Source organism: Corythoichthys intestinalis, chromosome 2 (assembly GCF_030265065.1).
Source record: "Corythoichthys intestinalis isolate RoL2023-P3 chromosome 2, ASM3026506v1, whole genome shotgun sequence".
Lineage (NCBI taxonomy): Eukaryota > Metazoa > Chordata > Actinopteri > Syngnathiformes > Syngnathidae > Corythoichthys > Corythoichthys intestinalis.
The window spans coordinates 571,202-598,256 of NC_080396.1; the positions used below are offsets into that span (position 1 = coordinate 571,202).

The 27,055-nt window shown below is 40.1% G+C and overlaps 1 protein-coding gene across 2 annotated transcripts; it reads right to left on the minus strand.

Moving 5' to 3' along the window:
* Window positions 1-1,137: 1,137 nt before the first annotated feature.
* Window positions 1,138-25,802, minus strand: LOC130912232 (male-specific lethal 3 homolog). Of its 2 annotated transcripts, XM_057830157.1 has the most exons (14): window positions 25,512-25,802; window positions 23,358-23,440; window positions 23,198-23,293; window positions 22,721-22,812; window positions 20,194-20,291; window positions 19,947-20,075; window positions 19,319-19,491; window positions 15,642-15,800; window positions 14,369-14,598; window positions 14,209-14,298; window positions 11,457-11,566; window positions 11,268-11,367; window positions 11,109-11,193; window positions 1,138-1,355 (listed from the first exon to the last, which is right to left on the minus strand). In XM_057830157.1, the coding sequence occupies exons 1-14, from the start codon at window positions 25,608-25,610 to the stop codon at window positions 1,256-1,258; spliced, it is 1,644 nt and encodes a 547-aa protein (XP_057686140.1). In that variant the 5' UTR covers window positions 25,611-25,802; the 3' UTR covers window positions 1,138-1,255. The 2 variants fall into 2 exon arrangements, 1 of the variants encoding a protein (XP_057686140.1); XR_009062572.1 differs by lacking the exons at window positions 1,138-1,355; window positions 11,109-11,193 and adding an exon at window positions 11,652-11,695.
* Window positions 25,803-27,055: the final 1,253 nt, after the last annotated feature.

Here is a 27,055-nt window from a genome sequence, read left to right on the forward strand (position 1 = left end):
GTGCTGAAGCCCATAAAATCAGTTGGACCCAAGCGCCAGCAGAGGGCGACAAAACCCAAAAAACACAAGTAACAAGTGGACATTGCACTGTGCTGTCATTTTAATCTGTTTGAGCGGGGCATGTGCGTTAATTGCGTCAAATATTTTAATGTGATTAATTTAAAAAATTAATTACCGCCCGTTAACGCGATAATTTTGACAGCCCTAAAAAAACAAAAAAATACACATTGTAAGCAGTTTCTCATTATGTGTGTATTCTTTTGACGGAATACTTTAGTTGTACTTGGGTATTTTTGGGGGGATGACTACTTTTACTTGAGTAATATTATTCTGAAGTAACACTACTCTTACTTGAGTAAAAATTTTGGCTACTCCACCAACCTCAAGGCCAAAAACTAAAACTGATTGACTTTTTGTGTGCTGTACAGTAAAAATGCATTACTTTAAGATCTATAGAAGAGTTAGGTGTTCAGTGAAGAAGAAAAAAATTACAATGAGTCTGAAAGTAATCCATTTCAGAAAAGAAAAACAAAACTACAGTCAAACATGGGGCTGCTTCAGAACTTTGACCTTGCTGCGATGGATAGAAAGGGGCAACGACTGCTTTCTACTAGAAAATCCTGAAGAATGTTCAGCGCTCAGTGTAACGCTGTTGCACAGTTGGTTAATGGTCCAAAAGACACTCAAAAGTCAACTGATAGAAATGAATAAAGGCTGAGGAATGGTTTTGTCAAAATCTAGAACTGAAATGCTGTGGCAATGACAATAAACTGCTTAGAAGCTCTCCAATGTTTCTGAATTCCGGAAGGAAGAGTGGGCCAAAATAGCTCCACAGTGAGGTGGAAAAATGGCCAGTAATAGAAAATGTTTGCGTTATTGCTGTTGAGGGCGACTAATTTAAAAGGATTGTGACTTTTTCCACACCGGACCTTGACTGGATCTAGAACGTTATTCTAGTAATCAATCAAAAATGTAAAAAGCTTTCACATGGACGCATCGTTAGCGAAAACCTTCATCTCAGGAACGCAGCAGACTAACTTCAGCAGTGTGAAATCAACAATATCTATGCTAAAGCTAAAACCTTGCTCAATGTGACTACTCTAAACACGACCATGTCAGTAGTCTAATTCAAGAGAACGTGAGAAGAAAAAACTGAGAACATACATTTTATTTCTCCAAGTACAAAGTCAATGTCATGCTTAGAAGGTACGTTAGTGTGAACTGTGAAGACATGAAAAAGAACCTTGCGCCAATTTCAGTAAACGGTCCTCGGTTGCTTCATGTTATTGTGAGCCTCCGATGCAGACACATATGCAGACTCGGGAAAAAAATCGTCGTGGAACTCGGCCAGAAACCTACAAGGAGAAAAAGCAAAAAGGTTTTTCCAGATATTTGGTCCGGACGAACGCGACGCCCCTCTCGATACGGGATTACCCGTTTAGCGTCCGTCACATTCTACGGAAGCGTTCGGCCCGACGCCCTCGTACGGAGGTACAAATCCTCCTCTACGGCCATACAGACGGAACATGACCAACCGGCGGTAAGCGTGAACCCACCCTTCCCCGACCCCTCTCCCTCCCATCTAATCAGTAGCGGGGAAAACTAATCCGGAATCTTCTTAGTATCCGCTACTCGGCCAAATCCTCTAAATCTTGCCATCTCATCTTAGCTCCACCGGTCCTCCTAATCTCAATGCAAACAAATTATACTCATCAGAAAGGAACGTTTTGATGACAACTGACAAACCGGGCAACTAAATGGCATGGACGGCAAATATGAGAAAGAACTGAAGGGACAGATTTTATATCATTGGACCTATTGTCCATTGGTATGCTTCAACTTATGCATAGGAAGTGACTGTCCCCTTTTTGTAAATAAAACAAGGGAATTTATTGTTGGATTTTTTTCCCACCGTGTACAGGTGGGTTAGGGTTAGGTCATTTCCACCCGCGAGTCTGACAGAGAGCCCTTACGGGGTTCATTTCTGGCCTGACACAAGCCTGCTAATAGGCATACTAGAATGTGTATAATTGAGGGAGGACTGGACCCGATCTTCTCCAAGGCTTCATGGTGCAATCGAGAACCGAGGTCCAAGCCGGTTTGCCTTTAATTGCTCATTTATCAAGACATTTATTTAGCTTAGGTGTTTGTTGCTTTCTTTTTGCACTTGAACTGCGTGTTGTCATCTGTTCATTTAAGAGCATTTAAAAAAACTGTAAAAAGAGAGTCGATTCTGGCTATTGTCGTCTCGACTTTTTAGCTCTACAGAACTCACCTTGTTTCAGAACAAGAAGACATAGAAAAACAGTCAAATATACTGTATTTTTTGGACTACAAGTCGCACCGGCCGAAAAAATGCGCAAAGAAGAGGGAAAGAATTAGTGCTGCAACGATTAATCGATGAACTCGAGTAGTCCATTAGAAAAAAATATTTGAATTAAATTTTGTTGCTTCGAGTGTTTGTTTAATTAAAGTGGCATTATAATGGTTTATTTCGAAAGTGTTTGCATTTCATTTTATTGATTAGGGTGGCTACAATGCCCTGTGGTCTGCCTCATTTCACATGGCTGAATCCAACTGCTCCCTGTTAAGCTAAGTTTTTGTTTGAGCTAATGTGTTTTTATTGAATTCATATTTTAGTTTATACGTATATTTAGCCGTTTTTTGTGGGAATATGTGTCTGAACAATTTGTTATAAGCACTGTAAAAAAAAAACAACAACAGCATTTTATAGCATTAAAGCTAGCGGATTTTTGCTATGTAAGTTAGCCAATTGTTATTTTGTTGTACGTAGATCCTCATTCGTTTAATTTCTTATACCGTTTGAGGCTCAGTTCAGGCATTTAAAATTTTTCATGTTCCTTATCCGATTACTCGATTATTCGAACTAACTAGTTCATCGATTAATCGACTACTAAAATAAGCGATAGCTGCAGCCATAGAAAGAATAAACAAAGTCGCATCGCAGTATAATGGCTTTTTCGGGGGAAATATATTTAAACTCGTTCCTTTAGCTTTGGCCACCTAGCTTTTAGCGCACGATTAGCTTTTTCTGTTTTCTTCATTTCAGTAAGAGTAACCTCCGCATTTTGCCAGTTCCTTACAAGTTTCTCGTTAACTCCAAACTGTTTCTGCTGCTCGATTTGCGTTTTCGGCTGCTTCTTTTACTACTTGCAGATTGCAATCTGCAGAATATGATTTTCTCTTCGGTGCCATTTCGTTCAGCCCTTCGCAGTTGTTTTTATATATCGCTGCCAGAGTTGAAACACAGGCCTCGAGCGCCATCTTGTGAAAATAACGTGTGAAATGATATAATACTGAGTTCAGAATTTCACACGTAAGTCGTTCCAGAGTATAAATCGCATTCCCAACCAAACGGTGGAAAAGTAAAACTGCGATTTATAGTCTGAAAAATATGGTACACGAACATTGAACATTGCCACTGATTGACTGGAGTCGAAATAAATTGGGCGTTTATCGCCATCAATGATAGCCAGTGAGTTCATTTAATAATTACAACAACCACATCAGTTGGAAGGTTGTTGATATGTTTCCTTAGTTTCCACTGAAACTAACTTAAAGGCAGTGTTGCCAGAATGGGCAGGGAAAGAAATGCATCGAGTGAAATTTGGGCTACTATTGACAAAAGTTGGCATTTTTTTTGAAGGAACCTTTCTGATTAGTTTTAACTTGTATGTAAAAAACCTCGAAGTTCAGCTTCGTTACTGAACTAGCATATTAGCGGCGCACGATGCTGTGGACTGCGTGCCATCTGATTTCAATGAAATAAATGCGCCACTCCAAAAATGACATTAAAAAGCGTTAGACGTTTTTTTTGTGCGTGTTTTTTTTACGTATTCAGGTGTGTGAAAAAATATAGTCATGGTGATAAATCATGAAACTTTGTATCCCAAAAGTTGATCGATGTTCTCCTGCCAAGAATTGATATATCATTTCAAAAAAAGGCACCAGCAAGTTGCGAGCAAAATCTTCCACAAGAATAACTCAATGGCTGCCATTGACGGCACTAGACGCCCAATCCGTTTAGACTGGTTAGGGTGAATGAACGCTCGTTCGTTCATTGGAAACCAGAGCATTCGCAGCCAGTCATTTACAGGTCACTGAGTTTGAGTCACTGCAGATTCATTTGTAGAGATTCCCGGGTCACTTCCTGTTCTGTGACCCAAAATCAACAGGAAATGCCCCAGTGACTGAAAAACAGCAAATGACTTGAAATGCCCTAAAATTGAAACTCATTGCTTGCCATTGACATCCAATACGTTTGAAGTGGGAGGAGGGCTCGCTGCCTCCCTCCCTCCCAGTTCAAATGAATTGGACGTCAACTTGTTGAACTCAATTCCCAGCGGAAGGATGAAAAGAGCTAGGGTCCCTTTTATTACGTTTTATTGTAGAATGATTCCCTGACCCGTGTATCGATAATCGTTATTGTGGTTATAAGTGATAATATGCCAATTTACTGCGTGGTCAATGTTTTAAGAGCAGTTTTTAGTTCATCCAGCGCCATCAATGACAGCAAACAAGTCATGGTTTTTATTTCACACACTTCAAAATCTCACGATTAGTATATACAGGTTGTTCCAAAATGTCCATTTCGTAGGCCAATAATTTTGACAATTTTCATTGGAATGACCTGAAATTTTCACAGCCTTTCAAGTTTCTGTGTGCAACGTTTGGCATTTCTATCTTGTCTTTCCCAAGACAGTGCAGCGTGCCTTTTTCACAAATTTTGCAAAGAAGGCACCAGAACTGAAACAGAGAATTACAGCTGCACTGGAAACAGTTACATGCTACAGAGAGTTTGACACGAGCTCGAATACCGACTCGACGTGTGCAGAGTCACAGACGGCGCTCATATTGAACATTTATGAAAAGCTGTCATAGAAGCAACAAATATTTGTACTTGTCTTTGTAAATGTAACCAATAAAACGTATGACCTTCAACATAAAGTGTATAGGGGCAGTTTACATGGCGACTTTGCGACATGAAGACGCAATGACTGAGTAGCGGAATTGCCTCGCTTGCATATGGTGTCGGCGAAGACGAAAAATTCGGAATCCTGCCTCCCAAGTGGAAGAATTTCATTACGGGGGTCGCAGCGCATTCATATGCACGGAAACCGCCTTCGCGTCGATGACGTAAGCACTCGCACACGTCACATGGCCGTGCGCAGCGGTGCTATTAAACATTAAAAACAGCAAATGGCGGAACGTCGGCTTTAGTTTACTGTTTTCATAATGGTTTGACCTTAAATATGTTGAATGTATGTTTCCATTGTTGTGGCTTTTTGAACAAAAGAAAATGCCATTGCTTGGAGAGGGCGGGCACGTTGTCTTCCGGGCTGAGGAGGTCAAAGTGCATCATTCGCTGTCGCCTTGTAAATCTGCACTGCCGTCTAGGGCCTGGCATGAATACTACATCGTTTTCATGCGAAATTGCGACATTGTTTGAATGGAAATGGAACCATATAAACGCAAACATGAAATTTTTCGTCTTCTCGGAGAGTCGCCATGTAAACTGCCCCTTAGTTTCATTAAGATCCATCAAGCAGTTTCCGAGATATGGGCGTTTAGAATGGGGTCAACCATTTTGGAACACCCTATATATTTAATCCCTCCCAATTAAAATAATCCTTTCACATTATACCTTACTAGCAACTATTGTTTTTAACCTGGTTTGGTTGGCTCTCTAGGACAGATAAGAGTTGATCTGGCGCTCAATTGGTGGATTCCCCTCCACAGCGCAACAAGGTGGCAGAGGGCAGTACTGCGTAGGTTTGATTAGAGACCGAGAGAAGCAAATCCCTTCGGTTTGGGAGCGGCTCAGCTGAAGATCGCGCAGGAGGATTTAAAGATTAGACTCCCTGCGCTTGTGTAACACCCACTCATCTCCCTCCCGCTAACACATGCTCTGTCCCTTGCTACGATCCACTCCTGCTCTGATTTCCTTATACTGCTCCTTGACTTTTGTTATTTCCATTGATCTACTAGTATGGGCAGTATTTATGTCCCGGTGATCTCAACGCAAGACATTTTTTCTCCCCGAGTCCCCGATCCGGCCAAAAGAAACAAAAAAAGAACAATTAATGAATAAATTACAATTACAATAACTCTGCGCTGGTTTGCATTGTTGCAGTATGTCACTATCCACTATTTCCTCCCTGACCCTTACTCATTGGTTGATGACCAGTAGGCTATACTTGATTAACTTATCTGGGTTTTGCACTGATTTATGACTGTTTTTAGCTGGTATATTTTGCTCTGCACTTTAGCACTGACATGACCGCATGCTGCTGTTGAATCTTTGTTGTACATATGTCCAATACTGTGTCAATGTATACACTTGGTACTTAAGGGAATTTATTATATGGGTTTTGCACTTAACCAACTTAGCTGTATGAATGCTCCAAACAAAGCTTCGTTGTGCTTTTTGTAACAATAACAATCAATATTCTGAATCTGAATTGCCAAGGTATCAGATCGGTACTCGAAATCAGCACATCTTCAAAATAAGGTGACATACTCAAACTCGGGTGTTGGAATGGGAACCTCTGGGTACCTGAAGATACGAAACGATACCAGACAATCTCACAATGTGGCAATATAACAATTAACAAAACATGGGTCAGCAAATCATTGTACAGTATTGTACTACACAGGTAATAAGAGATAAACAAGATCTTTTCAGCAACCAATGAGTTGAATTTTGGATCACTTTCTGTTGATTTTTGCTTACAGAACAGGAAGCGCCCCGGGAACTCCCCAAATGAATAGTCAACAGAAAGTGACCTGTAAATGCCCTGAAAATCAGAAAGACCGGCTGCCAATAGTCTAAATTGTTTGGGCGCCTAGATAGGAAGGTTAGGGATTTGGGGCTGTGAAAATGTTATCTACAGATAGTGGAATACTATTAGGACAAAAACAAAAAGCATTCAAGGCCAAAAACTTTGGGAAATCCATTATTTCTAAAAATGAAATGAGTAACAAATTTTCCTCATAGTACTTGTTGCATTTTGTCCATAAATAAACACAAGCACATTGATATTTTGCTAAACAAATATTTAGAGAATTCTGAACACTGTTGGACTCTTGGGCTTTAAGACCACTTCATAGTAGGGCCGCAATCGATGATCTATCAATGAGTTAGTTCGAATCATCGGATTAGAACATTTAATGTGTTGCAGAATAAATTTTAAGGAGATGTAAAACAAAGGCTTGCTCAGATTGCATTTTCTAAAGAGCATTAAATGTGAATGCTTCATTCAGAATAGTTTTTTTTTCTCCAAAATTCTTTAATTACAAAAGAGCAATAAAATACCTGAGATTAGCCTCTAACGGTATTAAAAAAATCAAGTAAATGAGGATCTAGGTACAAAGAACAATTGGCTAACGTACATAGCAAAAGTCAGTTAAATGCTATAAAATGCTACCATGTTATGTTAACAAATCATTCAAACATATTCCCACAAAACTGCTAAATACTTTTATAAACTAAATTATATATTAGCTCAAACATAAACTTATTCTTTACTTATTACTATTATTTATTACTTATTATTACCTTATGTTGGTCTTATCAGGTCATATTCCCTGTTGCCACTAGTGTATCCAACCAAATCAAAATAACTAAATGCAAACACTTTCAAAACAAACCATAACAACGCCACTCAAACGAATCTTCCAGGCAGCAAAATTTGATTGTACGCTTTTTTTTTTTTTTTTAAATGGAGTTACTCAAGTTAATCAATTAATCGTTGCAGCACTACTTGGTAGTGCCATCGAAGCAAATGAACCACCATGAAGCTTTGAAGCAATTCGGTGCAAAACGTCATTGCGCCGAGAAGCGTCATTTGGGCGTCACTGCTCAATCTCTCACTTCCCTTGTGAGAGCAGTGTTTCCCACCAATGAACGAGACTGTGGCGGCCCGCCACAGTCTCGTTTGCCCCCCCCCAAAGAAGAAAAAAAAAAAGATACTAATCAGATGCGTCAGTCAGCCGATTACACAGCTGTAGCCCACTCCACTCTACTACCCGCGCGAGCGAGAGCAGCATTTTAGAGTAGTATTTTATTTATTTATTTATTTAAGAGACGCAAGGGGAACGAGTAGGAAAAATGGGAGAACGAGCGAGATAGTGAGAGATAGCGGTCGCATGTCGTAGCAGCCCGCTGTTATTTTGTTATTGTTTTTCTTTATTATTGTTACCACAATAAAGTGGGTAAGCAAATACAGACTTCTTCCCCATATCCGGGGCATTACAATAGTTTGGATCGGACTTTTCGGCGAAAGTGAGCGGTGGACGGCCGTCTTGGACGGAAAGCAAACTTTGATTGAACTTGCGCGGAGAGGCGGGGCCCAAAATAAAGCCTTGCTCTATTTTCAGAGCGTTGGTCACAGTAAAGTATTTATTAGTTCAAGCAGAGTAAAATGATACATATTCACGGTACGAGAACGTCGTTTCCGTGTCCATCGATTGGTAAGAAAAGGGTGTTTGTACGAGTGACGTGTGGGCGCTCCCGTCGGGGGGACATTTCGCGTGGAGTGGCTATTTTTCGGCACAACACCGACGCACCAACTTCAGACAATTACGGCTGAATGCGCCCCCCCCCAATTTCGCGAGCTCCGGGACACTCGAAAAATGACTCTCATACCTCTCCTTGCTAAGTTAATGGTACCTCGATGTGCGTTTGTGTGGAAATTTAGTTCACGAACAACGGGGAAAAAACTTATCACCTTCTCACCGAATCAAGAAAAACTCTTTACACGGCCATTAGAATTCCCCCAGTCCTGTAAATGGGTCAGTTGACAGAAGGACTGTTATTGTTGTGGTAATGTAGTACTTATGAGGGTCAAATAAAAAGGAAAAAGGAGGGCTACGACGGCGGTCTGAAACCCGCGGCTCTTGGGCCGCATGCGGCTCTTTAGTGCTGCTTCGGAGCTTTTTTTTTTTTTTTTTTTTGGAAAAAAGATGGGGGAGGGAAATATATTTTTTGTTTTAATAGGATTTCTAGGAGGACAAACATGATACAAACATTCTCTCAATTCATTAATATTGTAATGAAGTTAAACTTGTGGTGTCATCGTACAACAGAGTAGTCACGTGGTGTGCTATAGGATCCACTGCAGGGAAAATAAACATTTAATCATGAAGGCTAATTATGTATTTCTAGCCAACTTAGTCATTTTTATAGTAGGCTAATATAGCTAGCATTGATAATTATAAGGCTTGTACAAGGCTTTTAATTTTTTGCTGCTCCAGACATACTGTATCAGGTTTTTTTTTTTTTTTTGGGGGGGGGGGGGGTCAAATATGGCTCTTTCAACAGTTTGGGTTGCCAACCCTGAGTCACTACGAGATGTAAGTCGTACCATTGCTACGAGAAAAAAAGTCGCATTATTACATAGGGTAACGTAGCTGTAATCAGCAATGCATTTTACATACATGTACCGTAGCTGAGAGCTATAACATTAGCCTAGCTAATGAAATATTTCAAATATATCTTTGTTATGGTTCTTCTTGGGGAAAAAAATAATGAAAAGAAAAAAAAAATTTGCCGTGGCACGACATGGTGTGGCTGTCCGACTCCGATGCAGCCTACCACCACAGTTTCAAAAAATCCTATGGTCAGAGACCCTCCCACCACAGTCTCCTAAAATCCTGTGGGAAACACTGGGAGAGACAGACCACCTCTGCAACCTGCTGTCAACTGTTGTCGTCCGACACTGCTGTTTGTGCCGCAGCCACCCGGCGTGCAATTTGGCGCTCCAGAGTTAAATAATATTCAAAGTTTATATTCTGTGGTAAGTGTTTCTTCAGTTACTGTTCCAGTTGTTTCATTAATTACTAGTTGTGCTGTTTAAATTGTTTTCACGTGTTCATTTTTGACCTTTGATTTCATGATCTGCCATTACTTGTCATTACTCGTGATATGGGTGGCATGGATCTGTCTACTCATGGTAAAGTAGCTAAGGCAGTACTGTGACTTGTCTGTAATATATATGGTCTATATTACTCTAGGTCAGTGGTAGGATAATGAAACATTCCAGCTCATTTCCAAATTTTTGACCATCTACCGAAACCGATTGGGCCGATTTGCCTAATATTAGCTATGAGGGCTTCGTGTGAATCACTTGCATTAGCACTGGACTGGGCTAATCTTTTAGCACTACCAATATGCTACCATTGAGTATATTTTGGATTATTTTATGAAAAATTGATCAAAAGATCCAGACATTATTATTTATTGCGTGTTTGTCATCAATTTTTTCCTAATGGTAAGAGTAGTAGTGGCTGTGGCCCAGTTAAATGGATTGGATGTCTATCACACCTGGGCTTCTGCTAAGGACATCTCATGGCTGTTCTGCTTCATTGATTTAAGAAATATCAGTGCTCTAAAGTGGTATTTTTAATTGGCAATTATTGATACATTAGTCAGGAAATCATTCTAGAATATTCATAAAGAGAAAAACAAAAGCTATTTTCATCATTCTGCTGTGAATTAGAATGAGTTCATCACTAGTAGATGTCCAATCCGTTTGAACTGGAAGGGTGGCAGCAAATGGACATTTCCTTCATCTGCTGCCATCCCTCCCACTTGAAACGGATTGGACGTCAATGCCAGAGTTCATTTGGGGCATTGCACATCATTTCCTGTGGATTTTCGCTCACTTCCTTTTCCTCTTGGCATATCTACAAGCTTCTTTCGGTTGGTTTTGGGGCATTTACAGGTTACTTTCCGTTTGGGTTGCCAAAAAACTCCAAAATGTCCCCAAATAAATAGGAAGGGACTCAAAATCAACAGGAAGTAATCTGTAAATCCCCTAAAAAGAACAGGAAGTGACCTGTAAATGCCCACAGACGGGTTGTGAATAGAAGATTTAGGTAGCGACCTGTTGATTTTCTTCCCTTTAAATAGTGACACTTTTTAAAAAACGATTTATCGATTGTTGCTCGGAGCGTATCGCTAACTTTTTGAGCTACAAAGTACCACGATATAGCACCTTTTCGATATATTGTCACACCTCCAGCACAGCACTTGCTCTAGGTGAGGTATTAACAGTACATTGAATTTCTTAAAATTCATCTTTTACCTGAGGAAGAGCTCAAGATGTTTGACCAAGGCTCTTAGATTCCTCTCAGGAATTTGCATCTTCCCAAGGATCTCTGGAAGCTTCACTGAATAAAGAAGGGGACACGTGATGCACAGCTCACGAAAGTGCCAAAAGAGAGATTTGGATAAATTCACCCACCAAAAAGTCGCAAGAGGTGCTGCACTCCGTACAGGTAGGACGGGGGAGGAGGCTGGTCGTTCAGGGGATAGTTATCAGGGGTGAGCTTCCAACTGAGGACCTGAAAGACCAAATGGTGGGAGATAGAACGACTTGAAATCAAGTTGGAATCGTCTGGCACAAAAGCAACATGACACTTTAGTTTGTCACCTCATTGAGCTCATTATTTCGCCGACTCTCGAGCCCGTGAAACGGTCCGCTTCGGTCTTTGCTTGGTGTCAAGGGCAACGGTGAGGATGAACCGCTGTGAACTGGAGTTTCTGGATGAACAGATTTAGCATCTTATCTCAAATTAAACACGTAACGTGAACACAATTTCATTCAAGTGAGAATATCAGCTCTCACCAAGTGGAGTTCATCAGCTGCAACAAAAAGTGGTCTTGCGCCATCTATTGGGTCAAATATGTTACTGCGAAAACTCAATTTTGATACTTCCTAATACTCAACTTTATTACTACCAGAATATTTGCTGACATCAGGTATATTTGATTTTGCAATACTCTTGATAGTAATGGTTATGTTTGTCAATCTTGTTAACTCTTTGGCTACCATAGACAGCGCTAGACGTCCAATCCAGTTTGACTGGCGGGGGCATTTGAACGTTCGTTCAGTAAAGTATTTGGTGAAAAGAACACTCAAGTAATGAGTAACTGCATCTGATGTTGATTTTTTTTTTTTTTTTTAAATTAAACAATGATTTTTTTTTTTCTCAGCACGTCATCATCTATATGAACTGTTATTGTTATACACAACTATAACCTATTACATGACCGTATATGGCCCCCCTCGAAAAAAACACACAAAAATCCTCTAAGACTAGGTTCATACCGCAGGTCTTAATGCAGAATTCCGATTTTTTTGTCATGTCTGTTTTTTTTTTTGGCGTACCCGTTCAGACTGCCTTTGTCCGTTGAGCCCGTTCAAGTATGACGCATGTGCACTAATTCACAGTCCGAGATGCGCTGAGCAACTGACCCGCGTGCGCAGGAGCATCAAAACAAAAGACGACACATGACGAGCACACACTCATGCGGAGAGTGTGCCCCGACTCCCAGTCGTGAAAGCAATCTTGAAATATTGCTCATTTGGAGCAGAGAGAAAACCGTGTTTTCAGGCTTACCCTCAACCCATTTGATTTTTTTTTTACTGTTGTCAAGCTCGCTCCTTCCCCAGAAGCAGTGTTTAAACTAGGAGCTAGCACTAGCTGTACCGCTAGCGTAGCGCCCTGTCTCTTTCGCTCTTTTCTGACGTAATTGCTGCTGAATTTCGATTTGGGAGACTTGAAAGTTCAGACCGCCGCTACATTTTGGAACAATGTGGCGCAGACCTGATTTAAACCACATACGAATGTGACCCAGATCGGATTTAAAATGGTACACTTCTATGCGACTGTCCCACTTGTCTCACTCGAGTCGGAAAAACACCAAAAAATTGGATTTGTGCGTCAAGACTTGGGATATGAACCTATCCTAATTCTGACAAGGAATATCTACTTTAATGAAAAATTGCGTGTCCTTTAGCAGAGAAAACATTATTTCTACATAAAATTAAAACAATCATGTCTATCAGCGCCAAATAAAAACCGAGAGGTTGTAATCGGCGCTTTCCATTAATGCTGATGGCAGCGCTCTGTCAAACGGCTCATTTTTTTACGGCACTTTAAAGACACCTCGTGATCGAACGGGCCGGTATGATCGTATGACTCCCGACTTCAAGCTCGTGCATGTGGTCATGTGGCTGTATCGTTAAGTCTTGTATAATAAGGTCGTAACTATTGCTGCGATGTTTCATTGGTTAAACTGGTAAAGCCACTATGGGCCTTCTTGGCAAAAATAAACTAATATGTAGAATAAAGAGGGGAAATGTAAAGTAGCCCAAAGTAACGCATTAAGAGTATCCTGTTTTTTTTTTTGGTTCACAAATCTACTCAAGTAAAAAGTATGGTGCAGTAAAACTCCTCTTATGCCCCTTTCCCACTGAAACTAGTGGGTCAACGCGCGTTTTTTCCAAGCCGATGCAACCCACTAGCAATTGGCACCTTTCCCATTGACAAAAAAATAAAAGCCGTGTCTTTTTTGATCTTTTTTCACCCGTCTAACCCCCCACCCCTCCTCAGCCGTGCGTAAGGTTACGTGACGTCACCACGCCAAGATCAACGTCGACAAGTGCGACCGAATTCATTCAGTTCAAGGAAGTAAACAATGCAGAGCGTTATGGAAGCCTCATTTCTTTTGTGTTCTCTGTTTTTATGCTTTTTACTGCCCTCAAAATGGTCGAAATGCGGCAAAGGATCAACACTCTGCTTGTGCTGAGGCAACGTAGGCGACGTGAATTCTTCTTCTTCTACTAGCTTTGTTGTTAGCATCGACGTAACTACGGTTGTGGGGCGTGTTAAATGGGAGGCGACTGGCATGTTGTTATGACGCATCACGTAAGAGCCGACATCACCACGTAGATTAGGGTGTTGACTGTTGACCCGGGGTTTTGCTTTCACACTGCATGACGATCAGAGCCGAGGTGATTTTAACGCGGGTCGCTTGGCGGGTTGATTGACACGGGTCGCTGCACCTTTCCCACTGCCACCAAAAGCCGATTGTTAGTGGGTTGACACGGGTTTTTTGGCCAGTGGGAAAGGGGTATTTGAAGTACATTTTACTCAAAAAGTTGCTCGAACAAGTGTAACAGTAACACGTTACTACCCACCTTTGCTAACATTTAACAGATTTCTATATTCAGGTGATTTTACTCTACTGGACGTTATTCTTCCATAATGTACATAATTCCAGTTCATTCTGCATTAGCACCCAATTTCTACATGAATTGCTCAGTTGTTCTAGTTCACCAAAGAGTTCCGAGATACTATTCATATTGTGCTAAATATTCGAAGAGCTGCGCCGCTTACTTCTGTCAAGGTTGAGGATGAATTTGGACTGCGATGAGTTGTCGATCAAGCGTCGTTTTAGTTGCGGAGACGCTGTGGAACTGCCTCCGCCTTTGTCGTCAAACAAAATGACAAGATAAATGTTTACGCCTCTGACCGCTAAACATGCGCTGATATTTACCGCCACTGCTCCCTTCAGCCGGGCGTTCTCCCCCGGGCGTGTTCCTGGTGGAACGCCTTAACGACTGGGACTGGTAGGAGATACAGTCCATGTCGGGGTGGCGACGGCGCTTCGGGGTGGGAGCGGTGGGCGTGGTGGTAGAAACGTCACTCAGGGCCGGCTGGCTGTCCGTGGATTGAGGCGTGGGGGGGTTGTGACCCGTCGGGCTGGGACTACGCTCTCGCTGGGTGCTTCAAGGATAGACAAAATGACATATTAAATTGATGAGAAAAAAGCTTTCGATTCAGTTTTGCGGTTTGGACGATTCGTTTGATTAAGGGTGGCGTTTTAATGGTTTGTTTTGTAAGGGATGTATTTAGCTTTTTATGATTTGGGAGGATACACTGCCCTCTGGTGGCAACAGTTAATGTGACATAACACGGCTAAACGCAGCTGCTCCATGATGGCCAACATAAATTTTTGTTTGAACTAGTATGTTAGTTTATACATTTGTAATTTTGTTTAGAAGTATAATTTAATAGTTTAAGTATAATTTTTTTTTCTTTTTTTTTCTTTAAACATTAGCATTTTATGGCGATTAAGCTAGCAGACTTTAGTTATGTAAGTTAAATCAATTTACTGAATTTACATATTAATTGGACTAATTAGCCTAGTTGTTTAAAGTGCTTTCTTGTCAAAATGTGTCATTTTGCTTGTAGCTGTACATGTGCTTGCGAAGGAAGTTAACTAAAGAACCACAATTTGTCTCTTTTTCTGTCTGTCTAGCTGAATAACATCACATTGAGTGAGGTCAGAACAGGTGGATGAAAGTGATTTATAAAATGTGGCTGCCTGAACTTTTTTGTATTTTTATTTTGCATAAAACAGTTGACATAAAAAGTAGCAAATGTGTTTTTTTTTTGGTACATGCCAAGTTTTCAAAAAATATTCTTTTGTTGTACTTAGATCCTCATCAACTTTTTTATACGTTTACTCTCAGTTTATTTTTTAAATGCATTTAGTGCTCTCGTGAAACTCAGGTATTCTATTTTGTATTGCGTTTAATGCTCTTTGGAAAATGCAATCTCGGTGCCAATGAATGTGCAGGTCATAATAAATGTTATTGGAAGTGTAAACACTCGTTTCTTTGTTTTACATCTCCTAAAATGATTCTGCAACGCATTAAATGCTTGTCATCGGATTTTTCGATTAATAATACTATTTAATCGACGATTGAAAGAATGTATAGCTGCAGCCCTACACAGTAGATCTTCTGTCTTCCCTTTCCACTCACTTGCTGGGGCAGGGGGATCCTTCGTTGACGGCCAACAGAAGCCGAGAAGAGCTGACCTTTTTGAACTGAGCTTGCTCGCAGGGATAGAGGAGGATCATTGGTAGAGTGAAGTCAAATGTGATCCTTAGGCCATCAACCATTTCCTTGCACAAGTCCTCACTGCAATGAAAAGAAAATATAGGTCGGTGAGTCGGCAAAGGTTAAGACGCCTATTTTGGTGTCCACGCAAAGACTGGTTTGCTCTCAATTTACAGACTGTGTTCCATTTCTTTAATCCTCGATCTGATTGGAGAAACGGATTTAAATGCTCAGTGGAATGTTGACCAGCGTGGACTCAAATGTTCAAATCATACTTTCAAATAGTCAAAGAAATTTCAACAGGAATTTGTTTAGATATTAGCTCGCTATCAGTTTTGAAATTGAAAAATAGAACCTCGTGGGGTTCAGTACCCTTCGCGAGGTTGTGGCCTATTTTTTTTTTTAGACATATGCTATCAGTCTAAGGTATATTCTAGTAATAACTTAACCAGGAGTTCATTTGTGAGAGCTATATACAGTATTTTATACACGACTTGATAGAAATCAGAGCAGAGGAGCAGCTGGGGAAAGAGGTAGAGCTAGGTACCACTGGCATACAGGAGAGTTGACTATAGAGGTGGAAATCTTTGGGCACCTAACGATTCGACTATGATTCAGAGGCAACGATTCGATTATAAATCGGTTATTGGTGACACCCACAAATAGGGTTGCCACCTGTCCCTTAAAATAAGGAACGATCCGAAATTGGGAATTAAATGTTGCGTTCCGTATTGAACTAATAAGGGATTATAAACGAATGCATACATTTCTATGCAGTTTAGGAGTTTGGGGGATGTCCCTTTCTTTCTCTGCCTGTACAGCTTTGGGCACGAGGGGGGCATTCCGTATTTCTTATTTCTGAAAGGTGGCAACCCTACCCACAACCCCCCCAAGCTATTAGCTGCTTTCAATATTTCGTACATTAGTTACAAAAATTGTACAAAAAGCCTCTCAGGCTTAAATAAACGACTATTTCAGTATCAAGTTAACAGTTCAAAATAGTAAATAAAATACTCAAGTCCCCATTCTGTATCAGCTGCTTTAAACTACATTCAATTCATTTCATGTTGTGAATGAACCGTTAAAGTTAGTGATGCACGATAATACATTTTTCAACCGATATCGATAACCAATAATTTCCTGGCCCTTGCAGCCGATAACCGATAATGTCACGCAGATAATTCTATTCAAATATGTATGTAAAATTTGAAAGTATACAAAGATCAAATGTTACTGTTCAACAATGTAATTTATTGCTATTTTTTTCCACATCAAATGTGAACAAGTAGTAAATTCCTACAACTAAATAATGGCAATGATGTTGTGTAATGGTAAGCTTTTGGCAACAATTACTTAGAGAGTGAACACCCAAGTTGCACAAAAATGCCTTTAAAAGTAAGCCATTCCTAACATATATCACATTACTACACTGCAAAAACACCTCCTTAAAACTAGCAGAATTGGGCAAAACTGTTGACTGCGCACATTTGGAGGCAAAATCAAGAATATAATTATCGGATTGCATTATCGGTTGAATTTCGTTTTATCTGGATTATCTGTGTGATGTCATAATTGCCATTATCGGCCGATAATTATCGGTGACCGATATTATCGTGCATCTCTCGTTAAAGTTGTTAAAATTGCTCCCGTTATTCCATAATTCCCCTTCTGTCTACATTAGACATGTGAAAGTTTTAAAACAGTTTGAAAGATTTTGCCGGTTTAGGAGTATTTTAGATCAAAAGTTAATTAGGTTCATTACAACAGAGCCTTCTAGAGAAGTCTCCTGCTTTAAAATGGCGGCTGGTTACCAACGCCGGCAAGTCTGTCTTTCCAAAGTTCAATCTTGGTCTCATCTGACCAAAGCACACAGTCCCAGGCTTCAACTGGGACCGTGTGTATTTTTGTGTGAGACCAAGATTGAGCTTTTTGGAAACAAACACTCTAAGTGGGTCTGGCGTGCCACGAAAGATGCACATGCTGAAAAGTAGCTCATACCCACTGTGAAGTATGGGGGTGGGTCAGTGATGCTGTGGGGCTGTTTCGCTTCCAAAGGCCCTGGGAACCTGGTTAGGGTGCATGGCATCATGAATGCTTTGAAATACCAGGACATTTGAAATCAAAATCTGTTGCCCTCTGCCCAAAAGCTGAAGATGGGTCGTCACTGGGTCTTTCAGCAAGACAATGACCCTAAACGTATGGCCAAATCTACACAGAAATGGTTCACCAGACATAAAATCAAGCTCCTCCCATGGCCATCTCAGTCCCCAGACCTTGTTTTGTTGGCAAAAGGGGGTTGTACAAAGTCTTTACACCAGGGGTGCTAATAATTGTGACACACATTTTTTCTTTATGTGGGATTTTTTTCCCCACTGAATGAATGCGCTTGTATTGAAGGTTGGATATTTCTCTTTTTTTTTCTCCATTAAGGTCCCATATTATTTGAATTAAAAAAAATATTAGAAGCTAAAAAACACATCTTTTTCAGGGGTGCCAATAATTATGGAGGGCACTGTATATGTCAAACATAGGTGAATTGTTCAGAAAACCACGCTTGTGTTTTTAACCAGGGAAAGGCCAAGTAGCATGATTAAAAGTGACATTTGCATGCAACCACACTTTAAGAACCACAGATATACCGTCAGTTTCGCCCTATAAGGCGCACCTGACTATAAGCCGCCACTCACCAAATTTGAAACAAAAATGGCATTTGTTCATAGATAAGCTGCAGTTGTCCTATCTTATGGGATACTTAAGATATTAACCGGTAACACTATTTGACAGCGGCATCATATGACTGTCACAAGAACAAATGAACCGCCATTTGGCCATGGCTGCTCCTTTGGGGGAGACAGTCAACCTTTTCTGCCACCTGCTGTCAATACTACTGTAATACTACTGTTGTCCAACATGCCTCCAAGCATGATTTGCAGCGCTACAAATGTTAATAACAATCAAAATTCATGTTTTGTGCTAATTATTTCTTCAGTCACTGTTCCAGTTGTTTCATTAATTGCTAGTTATGGTATTTGGTAACACTTTATTCGACAGTGGCGCCATAAGACTGTCATAATTATGACACGTCACTGTCATGAGCATTAATGAATGTTGGTAACACAAGTCATTTAATGTTATCTGGCAAATGATCACACTTTTGAATGGATGTAAAAGATCCGAGCTGGACATCAATCGAGTGTTGGTGACATCATTTGCTGGATGATACTTCTGTCAATTCAGCAATGGCCATGATAGTGTCATGTCAAAATAACGACTGTCTTATGTTACCTATTAATTCTAAATCAGGGGTCCCCAAACTTTTTCCTGTGAGGGCCACACAACTATTCCCTTCTCTGATGAGGGGCCGGGGTCAATTTGTAACAGAAAAAGTATAACTAAAAATTTATGGTTTTTCAGATAGCCAAAATCAAATAACCCTTTTTGGATTCTTCATGGAACAAAAGTAAATAAATCAATCTAAATAAATCAACAAATAAGCCGCAATGGACCATAAGCCGGAGGATTCAAAATGAAGGAAAAAAGTAGCGGCTTATAGTACGAAAATGACGGTAGTTAATAATAAATATGACACGACAACTTACTTTTTCTCCGGAGGGATTGGCTGCGGGCTGCTACTCTGCGTGGTATTCTGCTGCTGTTGCTGCTGCTGCCGCCTGTAACGCTCGTTGGCCATGAATGCCTTGTTGATGGCAAAATGCTTCACATAGGACTCCAAGACTTGCACCACGTTGGTCGGACAAGGAACCATCACCAGCTAAAAGTTCCATAGAGCTTTTGATAAGACTTTGTGCACTCCGCATGTCTTGCGAGAATAAAAATGGAACTTTTCCGTTTGACAATCCTTGTAATGAATCAAAAAGCGATATTTGCAAACATGTTTTACTTGAGAAAACAATGATACACCTATATAAATAATGTGATAAATTTAAGTTTGATTCATGATCCAAAATTTGCAAGAACACATTTGGCTCAAATGCACATTTCTAGCGGAGATGTAAAGGCCAGAGTAGTAAAGAAATATCATTTAAAAGACTCAATTAGTTGATTCATCACAAAAACAATCAGTGATTAATCACCTATCCAAATAATGGTTTGTGGCAAGCCTGTTCTGAAATTGGACATTTTCTGTGGATTATTTTGAGTCCATTTTGAAACCAAAATGTAACATTGATGTTGTCATTTGAGTATTGCAACACCACAGAAACTTGCCTTTTTCCTCTTATTGATGTAAAAGCAGTCGTCCTCCAATTTTTTCTTGAGGACATCCGGGATGTTGATGTCGACGTGCACAATCCTCTCCTCGCTTTCCCTTTTGACACCGAGATCAGGTTCAACTTTCTGCAACAACATTGTTTTTTTTCCAGTGACTAAAAAGAATGTTCATTTGACAAAGTATCTGTTACGGGTTCACCCGGATTCAATCTCCAAACTCCTCGAGTCTGAGATGATCACTCACCATTTTGTTGATGACCTCAGAAAAGGTGGTGTCCCCGCTATTGGAAGATTCTGCTTCAGACCCGTCACCCACGCTGCTGCCGGAAGATGTAATCAAGCCTAGGGATGAATACGACATAAAAACTAGGATGTGACAACATATTGATTTACCGAGATACTTTGTATTCAGAGGTGGGTAGTTACGCGTTAAATTTAACTCCCTTACATTTACTCGAGTAACTTTTTGAGAAGCGGGTTTTACCACGCCATAGTTTTTACATGAATAGATTTGTGAAGAGGAAACGGTCATCTTACGCTATTTTGAGATTGGCCCTACCAATTTCGCAGATGAGACGTCGCAATAATGATCACATGACTCCATTACATCAATCAAACGTAACAACATGACCACATAAAAGCTCGCCGTCAAAGCCCTACGATCACGCCGACGTGTTCAATAGAGCCTACCCACATACCACGTGCTCGCTGTATGGTTCCGCCCACTTGTCCGTCATTTTGACTCTGTATTAGCATTGTTTTCAATTGATGGCGGAATTTAAAATGCATTTCATGGAAGACCCGGTGCTTTCTGATGCCGCAAACTCACTGGATCTGTTGCATAAAAGGCGTTATGAGGAAAAGCTTCGTTCTATACAGTCGCCAGATCCATATTTGATGCCCAAATCGATGTTTTTCGACCCACTGTCTTCGCCCTGTCTGCCTGACATCTGCTACGCAGATATTTACAATGATCTTGTCCACACTAAATCAGCCTATTCTCACGAAAATATGAAAAACTTCAAGAGCTTGGAGGCTTATAAATACTTCGTTGCTGGTTAGGTGAAACAGGTCCTCGTCCACGAAAATTCGGCAGGAATCTATCTTGTGCTTGGAAAGGTGAGTTACGAAATTTTCAATTCAAAATCTTTTGTTATTGCCAACATCCACTGTCAAGTCTAATGTATTTCATGTCGTTTGTCAATGGAGTTAAGGCTTTTAATGTTTATATGGTTTAGCGATAGCACTCTCACTACATACATACGTGTATGTTGTCGGCGATTAGCCTAGCAATGATCTTAACTGTGGTTATTTGTCAGCCCCGTAGACGAGGCCAGTTTCTTTCACTTGGTACCAGCTAAATATTATTCAAAAAATAACGATGGCGGAAGAAAGGGAAGTCACAAACATCTTGAATTTGAAACTATGTCGTACTACGTCGTATGTTGTCGGCGATTAGCCTAGCAATGATCTTAATTGTGGTTGTCAGGCCAAAACCCTCTAAATATATATTAAATGCATTTTACCGGATATAAAATGACTACTACATAGTCTGTGGTGATTTTTTGGTGTCCAGTTTTCACGTCGAATTGCAGCCGTCCATTTCGCTCTCCTCTTTGGACCCCTCGGAATACGGTAAAACTTCAAGTCTCTCCTTCCATCTTCTCTGTTAGTGCAACCAACAGCCACACACGCCTTCACCATTTTGATTATTAATGTTAAGGAGCAGAAAAACACGCCGTAAATAGGAGAAATGTACGTAGCCGTAACAGGTTAACACTATGTTTTGACGGACAAGTGGGCGGAACCATACAGCGAGCACGTGGTACGTGGGTAGGCTCTATAAGACCACGGAAAAACAGATATGATTGTTTTAATTTCATGGTAGGAAATGGTTTTCCCCACTAGAGGGCACTCATGTTCTTTGGACGGGTGAAGTTTCATTTCTTTATATAGAGTTTTGTAGTCCGAATTGGATTATTTTTGTGTATTTTTTCTGGCCTAATATGGTCATGTAATAGGTATAATAAGTGTTCATTTAGATGACATTGTGCTGAGAAAAACAAATACCGTTGTGTGAAGAAAAAAAATCTGACGAAGTAAGGAGTTACATATTACTGCCTTATTCTTGTCACAGAGTACTTGTACTTGGGACATATGTTTTGGATACTTTTACTTGAGTAATATCATTGTGAGGTAGCGCGATTCTTACTTGAGTAAAAATTTTGGCTAGTCTACCCAACTCTGTCTCTCCCAATAGGTTATAAGTACGCTCCCGGTGTCACCATTTTGTAAGGGAACCAACGGGAAAGATTTCCACTAGAATAGTGTCTGTGTGAACTTTGCCATTGACTGCGCTAGAAGTCCAATCCTTTTTAACTCTGAGGGGCGACTGAACGTTCGCCCCCTCCTAATCAAAATGGATTGGACGTGTAATGTCATCAACGGCACGCAAACATGATCGTTCAAAGCCAGTCCTTCCTGTTTCAATAAATTTGACTGGTTTGCCAGTTTAGAAAGAAGACACTCATTTGCTTAGAATTTTGCAATCGTGAAGCTTCGCTGTATTTATTTGCAGAGATTTTCACTCAAATATTCTCAGTTAGTGAGGAAGACTGACAGATTGTCCACAACACTGCAAAGAATAAACATTGTTCATTTTTACATTTTAAAATACTGTAGCTGTTTTTTCCGTTTCATAGTCTTTTGTGTAAATATCGTCAATTGATTTCCGCATCATTAATACTTGGAGGAAGAGTGCCACTACTTACACGTGTCATCACTGTCGTCGTCCTTAGATAGAGTCTTCAGAGAGGGTTTAGTACCAGAAGGATGTCGCCTCTTTGCCCATCCCTTTTTCTTCCTACCACCCAGAAACAAGACTTTCAACTTGTACTCAATACTTCATTTAGATAAATAGATTTACTACTGTACACATGAATTAAAGTGGGGGGAAAAAAAACATTTGACTGGAACAGTTTTTTTTTCTTCCAAACACTGTCGAGAGCAAACTCATTGTTCTTTTCCTTTCGGCTTTCCCCCGCAGCAAAAACATATTTCAATAACAATACAACGAAGCCACAGCCGAGCCCAGTCTAGCTCAAACGCCAATGACAAAAAGAACTTGGAAGAGAATGTGGGCAAACTGCATGTACACTACAATCACTGTTATTTGCAAAATGAACCTACCTGACAGCACTAAGTCGGAGAACTTAGTCTACGTCCTGAAGTGAGAAAATGCAACTTACATGCGACCGAGAGCTTCACTCGCCAGTTTACGTTGCAATTTACGGCTTTCCTTTGTGTCTCTTAGGACATGATCCTCAGCAGCCCAGCGATCCCAGCTACACAGAAACATTTTCATGGATGTGTTACAACTACACACACAATGTTCTTTCATATAGTTACCTTCTGCTCCAACCGTTAAAGTGAATCAAGTACTTTGGGATTCTCCTTCCATGTTCGTCCTTGCCTATGATTAAATCAAGGACCTGTAACGCAAAGATTGGATTAATTGAGCACAACAGTATTTAGATTTGACCTTATTTCGCATTAGGGCAGCCACAAGTATTTTTGATGAGCAATTAATCATCAGTTATTTTTGCAATGATTCATTGGTTCATATATAAATGATGTTATTTACTGTTCTATTAGCCTTGGCTAGATATTTTACGGCATAAATGAAAAACCCAAAATGTTTTTTTTTTTTTATAAACCCCTTCAGTGCCGTTGAGGAAGATAAGACATCCATTCATGTTACTCTTAAAAACTAAATTATCCAAACTATCCCATCCATTTGAAGTGGATGGGTTCGCAGCAAATGAACAAACAGTTCAAATGGATCGGACGTCTAGTGCTGTCAATGGCAACCAATGGGTTATAAATAGTTACACATACGGCAGGGCTCCAGACCACGACCCAAAGGTCGCACTTTGTGAATGAAATAAGAGCCAGAACGAGTATTTTTTTCCCCATTTACTCCCACATGTGCGACCAATCACATTGCATTTTGACTTTTTTTTTTTTTGGCAAACAAACTCCTTCACGGTTGAATCTACTAGTTGGTTGAAATAATGAGCTGGTTTGCCAAGGTAAAATACAACAAGGTGGCTTATAATTGGGGAAGGACAACAAGTATCTACATTCTTTCCAATGAACCCGCCAGCACCGTTTCAAAGGAGGCCGACGGGGGAGTAAGTCCGACTCAGGGGCTCGACACACGGCAGGAGGTGCCGAAATGCAATAACACCCGGGGTGCGATGCAACTGCAGTGGCAAGCTTTAGCGACATGCACCGCCCTCTGCCCGGACGCCATCGCTTTTCTCTGGTTCGCTATGAATTTGGATGGCATTTTAAAATTTCCGATCTTTTCTGAGCGCTAACAACTTCCCATACTGCCGCTTTTTTATTTATGTCCCAGCAATCACGCCGAGAGCTATCATAAAGTATGTGCTGCTAGCTCGCTGCTAAATCTATATGCTCCTCCCTGTTGACATAGTGGATGACAATTTTACAGGTTGGCCAGTGTCCTCCCTCCCAGGTGATTTGTCGATCAATAAATCCGTTGCTGATTGGTTGGTTGCTCTAAGTGGCATATTGGTTAATTCAAAAGTGATTGAGGACAAAATATAGATTCATAAGTTGGTAGTTTTATGCATTTATTATGAAAGTATCGGTTAAACTGTGAAAATTTGAGGAAAACTTTGCATGTCGATTTACAGTGTGCGCCCCAGTATCAAACTGCTTGCGCCCCTGAAATTTCCAGTTGGGGCCACTGTGCTCCTAGTAAAAAATGTTAGTCCGGAACCCTGACACGGATACATTTCAGTATCAATACTTTAAATAATCTTACAAAGGACCAACAGCTCATTGGCCTGTAAAAATCCATATATAAGACACACTAGACAGGTTAGGCGCAGATTTCGAAGTGGTAATGTAATGTCTTAAAGTCTGAAAATTACGGTAATTTATGCATAGGACGGTATCATTGTTTTCTAAGGTAAAACTACAGATATCATAAAATATTTCGTTTTTCAATTATTTTTTTTAAATTAACATTAGTAGTCTTTGAAATACGAAGTAAAATGATTAATGAGTATTTTTTAATTGAAAAATTCGAGAAAAAAAACATTAACACTTTTAAAATATATATATACTATATTTACTATTTAGCGGCTCACAAAAGAGCATTAAACAATTTCAAGGTTAACAAAGCCTCCAAACGATTAAACGACTATGAAAATAGCTGTCAATGTGTCTGCAAGTAATGAAAAAACATACAAAAGAACGGTGCGTGCTAAATCGAAAGCGAGAGCTAGCTTTAGCACGACGCCTTGTCACATTATGAGTGAACCTGGCGTCAAATTGCTAGCCCCCAAATACGTCGTAACATTCATATGAGATGAAATAGCGTCACCATATCTAAAGTGTACCGGTTCCGAATCCTTCTGTTAAATCGGCTACCGTTTAGGGTACACCGGTGCTTTAACATTGAGACTTCAACAAAACAGTGAAATTAAGGTTAAAAGAAAAATGAAATACTGTATGCATACTGTATGTTACCTTGGCGTCATACAAGACTTTAGCCTTGGTTGGGTCGGGTTCAAAGCACAGCACTCGTTCTCCTTTTTGGAATCTAAATCTAATGCCCCGCGAATTCATTTGTTCATGGTTCCGTGTGAGAATTGGAGTATCAATCTGAAATCCAACATATTCATCGGGCAGCACTCTCCCTAACCCTCTTGTGAGGGAATTATCCCTTGATTTTTCGTGACAAAGACAATAAATACGCGTGGAGCGACGCAGCGGTTTCGAAGTCTTGGTAGTTGTGTTCAAAATCCCTCATAACTTCCGGTGTCACAACCCGGAAATTCTTGTAATCATAGATTGACAAATTACAGGAACCACAAAGACTTGCAAATAAACCACGCATGTATTTGTTTTATTTTATATATAGTTTAACAAACAAAAATATATTACATATATTAAAACCATACATTCAAGGCAGATTAACAGTAATAAAACAAAGAAAATAAAACATCAAAGCAAAATATGGCCATCCCATTGATTTTTTTTTGTGTGTGTGTGTGTTTTTTTTTTTTGTGTGTGTGTGTTTTTTATTTTTTTTATTTACACAATTATACACATTTACAAACAAAAACGGGCTCACACATGATCAACATTCTACCAAGAAACCACAAATAACACTCTTCATCATAATATACACATTTCTACTTGTTGGCCATGTTTGTATTCATACACACACGTCACTACACATCATACACACACACACCCACACACACACATACTCGAACATAGGGCTTTACAAAGAAATATTAAATTTCTCAAACAATGAAACCAAATGGAGAGCTTTTTGCTGCTTGATCAATTTCAGAGATCTATACCATATATGAAACTCATTCATCCAATGTTTAAAACAAGGTCTTGTTTTAAAATACCTGCATTTGTGAATAAAGAATTTTCCAAGCAGTAAAATCACATTAACAACAAAACCCAAATCCTTATTTATGCCAGACACACCAAACTTGATAGACTCTACCGTCCACGTTGAAAGATCAGTTTGTTTGGACTGAAGCCAGCTCCGCATATCTTTCCAGAACAATTGCACTAGGTCACAATGAAAAAACAAATGATCAATATCCTCAATGTCGGCCATCCCATTGATATGGACGGCACATTGTGCTCCGAATAATCACAAACGCCATATTGGGTGGGGCAAAGACGCACGTCCGGCTAGGGCAGGGGTAGGCAACCCGAAATGTTGAAAGAGCCATATTAGGCCAAAATAGCAACAAAAAAACAACAACAAAAAGTATGTTCCTAGCCAGTGACAAGAGACACATGAGCCGCCAAGCGCAGCATCGAGACTCCATTCAACGTCATACCGCAACAAAGCATTATAATGAAGGCAACACATGTTGTATGTAATCTACTGTATATTAGCCTACTATCAAAATGACTAAGTTGGCTATAAATACATGATGAGCCTTCATGATTAAATGTTTATTTTCCTTGCATTGCACTCTAGAGAATGACGCACCACGTGACTACTTGTTGTCTGAAACTGCCTCAACTTCATTACATTA